This window comes from Giraffa tippelskirchi, chromosome 6 (assembly GCF_054371585.1).
Source record: "Giraffa tippelskirchi isolate mGirTip1 chromosome 6, T2T-mGirTip1v1.2.pri, whole genome shotgun sequence".
NCBI classification, from domain to species: Eukaryota; Metazoa; Chordata; class Mammalia; order Artiodactyla; family Giraffidae; genus Giraffa; species Giraffa tippelskirchi.
Genome location: NC_137280.1, coordinates 176687768 through 176702231, shown reverse-complemented (window position 1 = coordinate 176702231; position 14464 = coordinate 176687768). Strand labels below are relative to the sequence as shown.

Below are 14464 nucleotides of genomic sequence, written 5' to 3'. Positions count from 1 at the left end.
CATGCTAGACAAACAGGATGCAAAGCAGTGTTTCCATCTTTAACAGGCACAAAGGCCTATCTGTAAATTGAAAAATTCTATTTTTTTTAGCAATAAAGTAGAATTGATCTTTTTTTTCATGCATTGATATCTGTTATTTCTATTAAAAGCATACTTTACTTAATGTTCATTTTCCACTAGGGAACTAGAAGCAAAACTCTTATCAACAAATTCCTTAATTAACAATTGTTGTACTTTTGAGGCTTTGAGTTTGTTCAGTGTTTAGGTAAAATGCAACTATGATTATCATAATGACTAGGCAGAATTACATGCTGATCAGATTCACATTCTTACACAATTCTTCCCCAAAGATACACAACTTACTCAGACTTGAATGTCACCTTCCATGTTCCCACTTCCTTGACGCCTATTTGTGCACCTTCCAAGATCTCTAATAAGAGACCCTATCTCTAGCAAAACATATTTTTTAAAGAGGTCATTCATTTTTGGCCTCATACTTCTCCAATACGTTCTGATTTCTCCTGAGTTTGCTCTTTCTTCCCTGCTTCTTTAGTTCCTTTACTCAACTTCTTTTCATTAGTAATCACTCTCTTTTCTCGTTATTATTTTTATCCATGTACTTTTTCCGACTGTGCCTGTGACTCTCATTCATTCTCTGTCATCTCATCATATTGCTGCCATTTTTTTCTACAGCTTTATTTTTTCAAAGTCAAACATCCTGACCTGAAGCTCATACAATGTCACAGATAAAATGCACGACTGCATCAATAGCAACATTTTAGTCCATTAGCTGTCTTCAGTGCAAATGCTATCCTACACAGCTCAACTAAAACTATTACCAGATCATTCTAATGAATCAGCATGAAATCCCAGCTCAGTAAATTTGAAAATTTATCATCAAGTTGGGATTGCCTGTACAGAACATAGTGTCATTCTGACATGATCTGGGTCAAATGTTGTAAGCATCTGAGCAAACATGTAAAAGATCTTACTCTCTATGTGGCTTCCTAAGTGGCACTAGTGGTGAAGAATCCACCTGCCAGTACAGGCAACAGAAGAGACTTGGGGTCAGTCCCTGGATCAGGACGATCCCCCGGAGGAGGGCATGGCAGCCACCCCAGGACTCTGGCCTGGAGAATCCCATGGACAGAGGAGCCTGGGGTCAGTCCCTGGGTCAGGACGATCCCCCGGAGGAGGGCATGGCAGCCACCCCAGGACTCTGGCCTGGAGAATCCCATGGACAGAGGAGCCTGGGGTCAGTCCCTGGGTCAGGACGATCCCCCGGAGGAGGGCATGGCAGCCACCCCAGGACTCTGGCCTGGAGAATCCCATGGACAGAGGAGCCTGGGGTCAGTCCCTGGGTCAGGACGATCCCCCGGAGGAGGGCATGGCAGCCACCCCAGGACTCTGGCCTGGAGAATCCCATGGACAGAGGAGCCTGGGGTCAGTCCCTGGGTCAGGACGATCCCCCGGAGGAGGGCATGGCAGCTACCCCAGTACTCTGGCCTGGAGAATCCCATGGACAGAGGAGCCTGGTGGGCTACAGTCCATGGGGTCACACAGAGTCAGGCATGACAGAAGCGACTTAGCACACACTCTCTATGTACTGAAATTACAGAAAATAAAGCTTGATAAGCTCTTCTTGAAAATTATGTATAATACTAGTGATTCAAAACTTGTAATTTTGAGAATATTATTTAGTTTTCTTGAACATGACTAACTATATTGGAGAATTCAATCTATTTATGGGCAGTGATATGATGTAAGAAGTTTAATTTTTATTTTTCCTATTTCTCATTTTTCTACGTGTTACTGTCTGGGCTAAATAAATAAATATTAAGTCCTTAAGGATAAAGGAAGACAACCAAGGCTTAAAATACATAATATCTAAGTTGAACTTAACAACATCCCTTGTCAGAGGAAGTACAAGGTTTTTCTGTTGGACTTGAAGAAAAACACTAAAAAACATAAGCAGTTTATTATGTTATGAATGAAAATAACTATATTCCCTTATGCCAACGGTGAAAGCCCAGCATTATAATACCAACATGATAACCAATGTACAAAAACACAGTTGAACCATAATTTGCTTATTTTCTAAACAGAAGCAAACAAGCAAATCTTACTTAGTATATCATTATATATTATGGATGCACATCATTATTTTTCAATATTTTTATTTTCAATCAAGTTCAAAGTAATTCAAAAATTTAAAAAACCTAGATGTCAACAGAATCTAGAAAAATGTTAATTTTAACATTTTTTAAATGTTAATTTTAAGATTTTTAATATTTCTCTCTTCACAAAGAGATCTACATTTCAGCCACAGTGTAAAAAATGGCAAAATAAGTAGCTATGAGAAGTTCAATGGAAATAATATCATGATTAATCCATTTCCCTGTGTAGAATGCAATTAAGTTTTATTTTATCTAAAATTATGCTCTAAGCTCCCAATTTTTATAAGTTTGAGTAAAAACCAGTGATGTCATAGTTGCTGCTTTTAGATTTTAAATTAAATATGCTTCCACACATTAAAAAATAATTTGAACATCTACCTCATACCACATACAAATATTAACTTGCAATGTAAATGGATCAAAGACCTACATGTAAAAGTAAAACTAAAGAACTCTAGAAGGAAACACAGGTGAAAGTTTGCATGACTTTGCACTAGACAATGTTTTTTAGATATGGCACCAAAAGTATGTGCAATGAAAGAAAATTAGATAAATGGACTTTCTCAAAATTAAAAACTTCTGTGTGTTAAGACAATTCCAAAAATGAGGAAAAAAAAATTTTCAAATAATGATAAGGAGCTTATATTCAGAATATATAAGGAACTCATAACTCAACAATGAAGGAAAATCACCAATTAAAACATATATAATGGATATGAATAGTCATATCTCCAAAGCATACATACAAGTGATCACAAATCACATTAAAAGATACTGAACATCATCAATTGTCAGGAAAATGCAAATAAAACTACAATGAGATACCAATTCATATCCACTAGGATGCCCATAATTTTTAAAAAATGGAAAAATAAAAAGTGTTGAGATTGTAGAGAAATTGGGACACTCATAAATAATATGCTTTGCTGGTGCGAATGCAAAATGTTGTGAACACTGTGGAAAACAGTTTGGTAGTCCCTCAAAAATTAAACACAGAATCACCAAATGACCAAGCAATTCCTTGGTATATAACTGAAAGAACTGAAAACATACATTCACATAAAAACTTGTACGTGAATGTTCACTGCGGCTTTATTTATAATAGCCCAAAAGTAGAACAGCCCACATGTCCATCAGCTGATGAACAGGTAAACAATGTCAGATAAATCCACACGAGGGAACATTATTCACTCATAAAAGGAATGAAGTACCAATAAATGCTACAACGTGGATGAATCAAGAAAATATTACACTAAGTGAAAGAAACCAGACAGAAAAAGGTCACATATTGTATGACTCTACTTATGTGAAATGTCCAGAAATGGCAAACCCACAGTATCAAGAATAGATGAGTGATTACCAGAAAATTGAAAAGGGGGGAAATTAAGACCAATTGCTAATAGGAATGGAGTTTGTTATTAGGGAGACTGAAAGGTTCTGTATTTATATAATGGTGATGGTTGTACAACAATGAATATACTAAACCCACCGTGTGTATACGCTGCAATGGTGAGTTGTGCACTGTGTGAAGTATATCACAATAAAATAATTTAAATTGGCTTAAGTTTTCCATTTTGGCAGAGTTTTTAAAAAGGTTTTTATAAAGAAAAAATCATTTACAGTAATTAAAAATTTTCCTTCTTCTACACTACCTTTACCAAACTAGAATACTCAAAAATATTAAATTATGTCAGAAAAAATTTTAATTACAATTAATAGCCTCTAAATTTTATTTATCCTAGATTTTCATACTACCTGAAGCCTTCACATTCACATTAAGTGAATCAGTTACCTGTGTAGTGGAGGGGAAAATCTTCTTCAAGTAAATAGGATATTTAACACCTTACAGAAATAGTTCTCTACCTTTATTCATAGTGTACCACATTGTCATAAAGTATAGACTATCGCAGTCTTTTTAGTTCATGAGATTTCTGAGCAAACCAGGAAATGTCAAAGGGCACTTGACTCATGGATATAATGACTGCCTTAATCATGAAGATAAAAATGTGGTCAAATGGGAGAGGAACTGAAGATTCCCTAAATTCTCGATTGCAGAGGGAAATTTTCTTAAGTGAAACGGGCATTTCATAGCTTCAAGGACGTGGATAAGTTTATTAAAATGTATATATGAATGAGGTACATGCTTTGTGGGAAAGCCACTTCATTTCAGATAAAAGCAGCTAGCAAACACCAAATTTTAACCTATATCAATCACTGCCAATTTAGTAATTTTACTTAAGAATAAGGTAAATACCACTTTTAAGTGGAGAAAAAACATGTAAATATCTTAGGGCATTTAAAAAGCTATGATTTATATCAATTAATTATGAAGACTGTGTACACTATATCTGACATACTTTTGGGAGTGCTAACCCCATACAACTTCATCTTAATGAGCAAACAAGATTTCTCCTTTGTTTCTAGATGTAAATCAATGTGTCTTAAAAGAAAAGAAAAACCTTTTTCATCCTCTGATCAACCCTGATTTATCAAAATAGGCTCTGGCTAGAGCCAAAAGGTCTCTGCCTGCAATGCAGGAGACCCTGGTTCAATTCCTGGGTTGGGAAGATCCCCTGGAGAAGGGATAGGCTACCCACTCCAGTACTCTTGGGCTTCCCTGGTGGCTCAGCTAGTAAAAAACCCTCCTGAAATGCAGGAGACCTGGGTTCAACCCATGTGTTGGGAAGATCCCCTGGAGAAGGGAAAGGCTACCCACTCCAGTATTCTGGCCTGGAGAATCCCGTGGAGTGTATAGTCCAGGGGGTCCCAAAGAGTCAGACAGGACTGAAGGACTTTCACTTTCACTAGAGCCAAAAGCTGACGTTTCCATAACAATGAACTTTGAAGGATCACAGGCCGCATGAAGTCTCAGAGGCCACTGCTGCACTTCTAGTCATGTCTTAAAAGCACAAGATTCTCAGGCAGCCCAAATTGTACAGGCAGCCCAAATTGTACAGGAAAACATAAACACTGGAAATGTTACCCCACACCCACAGTCAATGCAGAAGGAAACAGCAACCCAGTCCAATATTCTTGCCAGGGAAATCGCATGAACAGAGAGCTCGGTGGGCTACGGTCCATGAGGTTGCCGAGAGTTGGACACAACTGAAGCAACTTCGCACATACACCCACAGTCAAAAAAAATTCTTATTTTTCTGTCACTAGGTAAATTTTTAAGCTCTACATTCCACTCTCCTACCTTTCCATCTAAGAATAAAGCTGCAGGAAATGAACTGATAATGAGCCTTGGCTCTCAAGTATTTAAGACATTTTACTCAAGTCAAGCTTGATCTTTAACACCACACAGGAAGAAAAAAATGGTGGGGGATACTTTTCATAAATCAGCTCATCAATAAACAGCTATTAATTGCCGATACAAAGACCTCTGACCTAAGTAAAATAAAGGTGAGTTAATGCCAAGTTAATTATGCCCTGTGTTTCACTGATTTAATGTTAAATAATTTTATAAACAGCTCACTGAGGTATTCAAATACATCGTTTCAAGAACTGTATTTGTTTCTCTTTTTAAAAACACTTTAAATATCTCCTTGTAAGAACTGTTTCTTCTTCTTCTAACGTGCAGTGCTTACTCGCTCAGTCATGCCCGACTCTGTGACCCCGTGGACTGTAGCCCACCAGGCTCCTTCATCCATGGAATTCTCCAGGCAGGAATCCCGGAGTGGGTTGCCATGCTCTCCTCCAGAGGATCTTCCCAACCCAGGGATCAAGTCGAGGTCTCCTGCATTTGCAAGCGGATTCTTTATCATCTGAGCCACCAGGGAAGCCCTTTTCTTCTAATAAAAATGATGAAAACACTCTCCTCATAGAGTCTCTGAAACTTCTCATAAATTCTTAATCGAGTCTCCTACGCTTTACTTTGTCAAGTCATAATAAACCAAGTCTTACGAACTGCTGCTGCTGCTAAGTCACTTCAGTCGTGTCCGACTCCGTGCGACCCTATAGACGGCAGCCCACCAGGCTCCCCCGTCCCTGGGATTCTCCAGGCAAGAATACTGGAGTGGGTTGCCATTTCCTTCTCCAGTGCATGAAAGGGAAAAGTGAAAGTGAAGTCGCTCAGTCGTGTCTGACTCTCAGCAACCCCATGGACTGCAGCCCACCAGGCTCCTCCGTCCATAGGATTTTCCTGGTAAGAGGACTGGAGTGGGGTGCCAGTACGAGCTACTATTTCTCTGTAAAGTTGTAAATTTAAGAAAACAAGAGTGGGAGGTAAGACCTGAACGAGGCGTACTCTGTCATGTGGCTCTCGCACATAACTTTTGTTTTCATTTGCTACTTAACGCCACATGAGATGGTCTGCATTAGTTTTCTCCTGTGGAATACTTCTGAACGCTGAAAGTGACAATGGCAGCATCAAAGGTTAAAAAGATAAGGTGAAAATCTCTTTTATGGAAAATATGCTTTTCTTCTTTTTTTTTTTTAATTAAAATACCTGATGCCTTGCCACATTGTATATAAAAGATTGTTGCCTGAGTGGAATAAATATGGGAATATGTCTAACATATTAAAAAGCATCTGTGCTTAGTCATTAGCTCGGGTCCGACTCTGCGACCCCATGGACTGCAGCCCACCCGGCTCCTCCGTCCCCAGGGTTCCCAGGCAAGAATACTGGAGGGGGGTGCCATTTCCTCCTCCAGGGGAGCTTCCCGACCCAGGGATCAAACCCGCGTCTCCTGCTTGGCAGGTGGATTCTTTACCACTGAGGCACCAGGAAAGCCACATATTAAAAAGGAACTATAGCAAATATATCCAAAATGTGAATGAACATTGAACTAATCTAAGGCTGGGAAGTACTTTTTTTTTTTTAATATATGAGTAGGTCACATTGTTTTAGCTAAACTTTTAAAGAATAAGAAATAATATTAAGATACTATATTGTAGAAACTTGGCAAGATGGGGGGGAAGCATGTAATTAGTTTGTACTGAATATTGTTTCAACCATCATTCAATAAAATATTATAAAGCTCTATACTGTGATTGAGGCATGGCTAGAATAAAAAGTTTGATGACTTAGTTTTATAGGTAATGAAGTAAAAAAATACTTTATACTTTTATATATAAATGGAATAAGAATATTTTTTTATCTTGCTTGGCTATAGCTGCTATTACTAGGAGTAGTGAATATTCTATACATTACCATGATGTGCCAAGCCCAAATTTCAAATGGACTTTAATTTTCTAATTAAAACATTCTTAAAAATATGAACACATATAAACTGATACATTTTTAAATACATATATAATAATCCCTATTATAAAAATGTTTCACTATAAAAGAATTATATTTATAGTTTTCTTCAAACAATGCTACAAAGTACATAAAACACTGTAAGTATGTATATGTAGTACAGAAAGTCTACAATTCAAATTTATTCCTTTCCTCCCTATATCACTGAGTCTTACTATACACATATCATTAATATACACACAGATTCACATGCACACATAAAGTTAAATTGTCTACTTACCTTTCCATTGATAAATACTAATTTACATGATATTCATTGATATACCAGAAAAAAGCTAGACAATGACTATTTTCAGTAATGTATAGAGTTCATTGTACTTACTGAAGAGCCCAGTGCAGATTTTGGAGACCTAATGATTCCAGCAATTGAGTGACGAATAGACTCAAATCTCGACAGCCTCTCCTTCCTTTCCTGGAGAGATGAGGAAAGAAATCATCAGCAGTAGTAAACTATCGGGTAGATACACAGCTACATTAGGTAATCAGGCATTTCTCCGCAGCTTAAGTCCATTCACTCTGTCTTGCAAGTAAATAAAATGCAGGTTTCCTAACGCTACAAGTGGTAAGTAATCAAATGCACATGAATTCTGCAGCATTTTATTTGCCTGTACGCTCAATAAATATCATGATTTGGGAAAAAATAAGAAATACAAATTCATGAGATAAGAGAAAACAAGAAATGCAAAGAAAACCCACAGAAACACAAGCATTAGTATACAGGGGGGAAAAAAAGACACAAACTAGAAGGAATCAGTCTAACAGAAAATTTCTGATGGTTGTGAGGGATTTTCAAGGAAAAAAAGGGAGTGGAGGGGACGGGAGGAGAATTGTATGGAACGTCTTTCTAAACCGTGAATTTCACTTAAGCAGCATGGAGGTCTCCCAGAGCCTGACGCGATGAGGATGACGACAGCAGAACAGGAGACGGTAAACCAAGCGGGCAGGGGCGGCAGCTCCACTACTCAAGGGACCATGTCCAGGCTACTGTCTGCTATGGGGTGCACTTCTGCGGATCACAGACCACAACGGAAGGAAACTCCTCCTTAAAATTTCGAATCCTTAGATCCTTCTACAAACACAGGTGATGGGATAGGAAAGAAGAGAAGGAAGGAAAGCGCAACTGAGGGCCTGGAGGTGAGGAGGACCGCAAAGCTCACGTGAGGGTGGTAAACGCACCGACTAATGTTCTGGTAACGACTACAGCTCAACTGGTAGCGCAGACAAAGAACAAGGGATCACATTGCCAAGTTCTGTTTTTCCATGTCTTCCAACAGCAGTGATGCTCGGTTTTACTTGTCAGTGGAAAAATAACTAGAGCAGGCCACAAATAACATCTTCTGTTTCCTCTCCTAGATAAACACTGTTTCCTGCCACATCAGTAAACAAAGGATGTCGTGGCATCAAGCCATCAGCCCCTGCAGCTGCTTCAACTGCTCCCCGAGAGGATTCAGGATGCAGAAAAAAATGGATACTGGCCCTAGATACTTAGATGTACATCAAAGGGATGATTTTAGTGAGCTAGACTCCTGCATATTCCCATACGCAGAAAAGTACTAAATTCATTAACTTTAGATGCCTGATTTACTTTAATCAGCAGTAATCTATTGATGTTCCAACTACCTGGCTGGTTGCAAAAATTCCATCTGTTATGACTCCTCCCTCACCTCTTTGGCGCAATCTCTCGAGACCTATCTGAGGGGCTGTGTCCTGGGCTTAAGTCCTCAACAAGCCCATCAATAAAACATAATTTCCAAGCTTTAGGTCATGTGCCTTTTTTTTTTTTTCAATTGACACTTTGTCTCCAATACCTAGAGTATAGTATGTCTCTTTATATAGTAAATATTTTTCGTCACATGCTACCTGGTAAACATCATATTTCCTGGAATTTAACCTTTGTCTCTCCACTTGCTTATTGCCAGGTACTTGCTGTCATTCTATGAGTTGTGGTACTATTAGTTTTTATTATTCTACAAACATATGCCTACTAATACTTCAAAATAATCTTAGGAGAACAATTGAGTCAATGCTCTTAAAATATTAACGCGAGTAGAATCCCAATGTAGGAGTACTGTGAGAACAGAACCGAAAATTACATGGGAGGTTATTCAGAAAAGTAGAAAATTCAATGGAGAAATTTAAGTATTAGTATTTTATTTGGTTATGTTTATAGCAATATTCACTGTCATGGTAAAAATAACTCTCTTCAAGCTACATCTTGGGCATCAAACCCTACAAAAGTAAAGAGAACAATTTCTCCCCAAGTCCCTTAATAATAATAAAGAGAAACATTTTCTTAAAAAGCTATTACGAACTAGGTAAGCCTAGTAGATAGATAGGTCCAGGTGTGGAATAAAAAAAATCACTTCCCTTATATCAAGTTACAAAGCATAATATAGTCTATATTCAAAGGAATATGATCAGAGAAAGAACCCTTTCATTTAAAGATACTCTTCAAATAACATGATCTTAAAAAAAATGTATTATTAGAAGCAATAAATAGACTTTAAGTTTTATACAGGAATAATCAAAAGCGAATAGAGTTTATAAAACATTCTAACCAGTGTCAGCTCACCTGGTGCCCAGATTTCCACAAATAAAACGTGAAATTCTTTTACCAAAAGAATTTCTGGTCAATGTAGCATTACATATCAACTTTAAATAATCCACCTAACAATACATCAGATTATGCTGATTACTGTATCAATGAATTAAATGGCTACTTTAAAAATTAAAATTAAAAAGCTTCTCTTCAATTACCACGGACAAAGCGTCTAATTTTGCCTGTTGGCCTGCCAAGGCTGGTGATGATTTAACAAGGTAAAGAGATTTCTCCAGATAAACAGGGATCAGTTCTGGCTAAAAGTCCCTCAGAGTGGAGACAGCTGAGGGCCAGTGAAGGAGGGAAAGGAGAGGCAATGTGATGAAGTAATATATGATGTTATGAAATAATATTATGATGAGTAGCCTATAAAAATTCTATAGTACAGCTATAAAGCTATCTTGAAAGAATAGATGCAGTATCAGTTTCACATCTCATTTAAGAACAGCTTTTCATCACATTAAAATTAAAGCAGAGCTTCTCAGTATCTCTCTCAATATATATACATATATATATATATATAATAACTAAGAGACTTCCATAATAATTAAAAGCCTATCTATGATGAATCTTTCAAAATATTCTGAAAGATATAATATCTTCATTACAGTTCAAGTAAAACCAAACCCATCCAGTTTCTGAATCACTCTTCACTGAAACTCTCAAATTATAGTAAAAGAGGCTCTCAAGTTACCTTCATCTCCTGTCCAAAGGCAAAGGTATAAAAGGCAAGTATTGAGGTTTTGCTAACTGGAGTGACTGATAAAAATTAACAGCTCTTCCAAATGAGAGTCTATATAGATGCCAAAGTAAATTACAAATTAACAACTTTAACCAAAAAGCACGTAACAGGTCTCAAAGCAAGGCTCTTAAAGGAGGCAGTAAGGTAGAAAGGATAAGATTCTTGATGTCAGAAGAGAAAAGCAGTGTAAATTTGGGCAAACCACTTAACTACTCTGGCTGTTAGGCTTCCACATCAGCAAACAGAACACCAAGACTAGAACAAAAATTACAACTAGACTAGAAATTAGAATTAAATTAAATTAGAATTAGAATTAAATTAAAATTAGACTAGAACACCAAGACTAGACAAAAATTTTCATCTCGAATATTCTGTGACCATTGTTCAACTCCGCAGTCATCTGCACTGCACTGATCACTAAGGACGTTCTCACAGAAGAGCTCCACTGTACCAGCCTGGCAACCAGAGCCACTCCCTTTGGGGGACTCAGTCACGCCCTGCCTGAGGGTGCCCTCAGAACTTGTCCCCAGCCGGGGAGGGGCAAAGAACTATGGAGAGAGGTGACACCAGAACCCTCTTCGGTTAATAACAGCTCATTGAGGCAGTGACTGTGTATTATTTCTCATAGACTTCTGTAAATAAACTCAATCAAATAACATTCTTAGAAGAAACAATGAAAGTGATTATTTGTCCCTGTAGGAACAGTCAGATGTTTATTCAAATCAGCAGACAGCAAGATTCAAAAAAAAGATAATAGTCACAATATTCACTCTCAACCTCCACACTGTGTGCCAAATATCTTTGGGACTTCTTATGCAAAGCAGCCATGAAATCTGGAGTGATTTTGTGAGGAATGGCTGCAGGGAAATTACAATGCTAGAGAAGATTGTCTCTCTAAAAAAAATTCTAAACTGTTGATAACTCCATAATGTAAATGAAACACTGCAAATATCGGTAAGTCCTTCATAAAAGGAATGCATTTATAAACAAACAAATATCTTAGTCTTTTGCAGATGTTGATCTGCTGAAAAGAATGAAGGATACACAGTTTCTACTCCCATCACAGTACAGAATTTAAGCATTAAAACAGTTTCTAAATGATTTATTCTAGCAATTGAGTTCTTACAGAAGACAAATCATTTTAGAAGTATTCACTGCCTGGGAAACTCATTCGTCATACTGTTTTTCTTGGATACTTGCATATTAAGAATATTTATCAAAGGAAAGACAGTGATAGTGAAAGTTGCTCAGTCGTGTCGGACTCTTTGCGACCCCATGGACTTACAGTCCATGGAATTTTCCAGGCCAGATTACTGGAGTGGGTAGCCTTTCCCTTCTCCAGGGGATCTTCCCAATCCAGGGAGCAAACCCAGGTCTCTCATATTGCAGGCGTATTCTTTATCAGCTGAGCCACCAGAAGGCCCAAGAATACTGGAGTGGGTAACCTTCCCCTTCTCCAGGGGATCTTCCCAACCCAGGGATCAAACTCAGGTATCCTGCATTACAGGTGGAACCTTTACCAGCTGAGCCACAAGCGAAGCCCCCAAAACAGAAAGACAACGCCCTTGCTAAGTCAAGCATTTTTACTTTTTGAAATAATGAAACAGGAAACTAAATGCACAAAAGGAGCACTTGAGTGATTAAGATCTTGTCTTAAATAACAACGCTGAAGACATGTATGGCAAATGGCAAATAGAATGGAGCTCAGTGCAACCTAGGTGGTAAAACTTCCTATCATACTGCCTGCTTTCTTGACTCGGCATCTTCTTAAATAAGATGACTTCTCTAGGGAAACAAATCCCAAGCATCAGGCTATAATCAGCTCCCTTCCTGTTCAACATCTAAACATAATTCGTGTTCCATGGAGCTTTTCTCAAATGTAGGAACAAATATGTATTATAATTCTTTTTATAAGGTATCCAGAAGTGCAAGATGCACACCAACCAGTTTCCTTTTGAGGACCTCACTGACTCAGTTTACATACTGATAGATGTTGCTCAGTAAGCAACTATGCATTTCAGTAATTTTAAAAAGTACACTACTATGAATTAAACTATCAAGACATCTTAACAGAAATTCTGCTATTAAAATAATTAAGAGACATAATAATAAGACCATACATTTATCCCCTTTGGTTAAGCAAATAAATTATAAAACATATGTTATAATGTATAGAATATGTGGAGAATGAAAGAGTTACTTCATTAGAGGTCCCTATGTCTAGTAACCAAGGCACTTTACCAACTTCAGCCTCACGCTCACTAACTCCCAAGCTCATTATTATGTTTAACTGCTTTGATCAGGCCAAAACCATCCCTTTGTCATCAGCCGTGTAAGCCGCAGGTGCCTCTCCCAGCGGCTTCCTTCTCTCCCCTTCCCCTTCCCTCTCGGCCTCACGTCTCCCTTCTCTCCTCCCCCCTCTCTCCCATGTCACAGTGAAAGCTTATAAACATTAGCTATCATTATTTGGGCTTTACTAATACTGACAAGGACATGTGGGCAGTTCCATCTTTTGGCTGTTGTGAATAGTGCTGTAATGAACATTCATACACACATACTTGAGTATCTGTTTTCAACTCTTTCGGGATTTATCTAGGAATGGAACTGCTGGGTCATGTGGCAGCCCCAACCAGTCCATCCTAAAGGAGATGAGCCCTGGGTGTTCATTGGAAGGACTGATGCTGAAGCTGAAACTCCAATACTTTGGCCCCCTGATGCGAAGAGCTGATTCATTGGAAAAGACCCTGATGCTGGGATGGATTGGGGGCAGGAGGAGAAGGGGACGACAGAGGATGAGATGGTTGGATGGCATGACCGACTCGATGGACATAGGTTTGGGTAAACTCTGGGAGTTGGTGATGGACAGGGAGGCCTGGCCGTGCTGCGGTTCATCAGGTCGCAGAGAGTCGGACATGACTGAGCGACTGACTGAACTGATGACAATTCTACATTTAACTTTCAGAGGAACTGCCAAACTGGTTGACCCATTTTACATTTCAACCAACAATGTATGAGGCTTCTCAATTTGTCACATCCTTGCCAACACTTGTTATTTCTGTTTTTCTGATTATAAACATCCCAGTGATTGTAAAATGCTGCTTGCCTTCATTTTTTTAAGGATACTTTCACTGGAGATAGAAATCAAAGTTGAGGCTTTTTTTTTTCTTTTCTTCCAGCACTTTGCATTCTGGTCTCCATTGTTTCTGGTATGAAGTCAGCTAGAATTCATGTCATTATTCCCCTATACATAATGCTTTTTTATCTGATTGCATTCTAATCAACTAGGATATAAGTACATGTCAATTTTTAACTATTCTTCTTGGGGTCTGTTAAATATCTGGACTGAAAGTGTTGGAAAACACAACCATTGTCAGTTCAAATGAGTTTCTACTCCCATCTCTCTCTCTCCTTTCTTAAATTCTAATTATTATACATGTATGTTAGTCTTTTTGATATTACCTCATGATCTCGAATACTCGGTTGTATATTTTTATCTTTTTGCTTCATTCTAAATACTTTCTATCAACCTGTCTTCACAGCTCACTGTAATTTTCCTGTGTCCAGTCTACTGACAAGTCCAGCTAATGAATTTCTCAGTTCTGATAAATTTTTCAGCCTAGGATTTCCATTTTTATTGCATCCACATTGCTGCTGAACTGCTCCATCTTTTCATACACATT

At 38.1% G+C, this 14464-nt stretch overlaps 1 protein-coding gene across 28 annotated transcripts in view; it reads right to left on the bottom strand.

Annotated features, from left to right (window-relative positions):
* FER (FER tyrosine kinase) overlaps positions 1-14464 on the bottom strand; it is a 484930-nt gene that overhangs the window by 225866 nt on the left and 244600 nt on the right. For 27 of the 28 annotated variants that reach the window (XR_014058072.1, XR_014058074.1, XR_014058060.1 and 24 more), the window contains one exon: positions 7766-7855. Coding sequence is in view for 11 of the 28 variants with exons in the window: in XM_081505338.1 (XP_081361464.1) it covers positions 7766-7855 (90 nt within the window). In the remaining 17 variants the exon portion in view is untranslated. Of the gene's footprint in view, positions 1-4159; positions 4163-7765; positions 7856-14464 lie in introns of all 28 variants that reach the window. The other variant, XM_081505345.1, reaches the window with a different exon arrangement.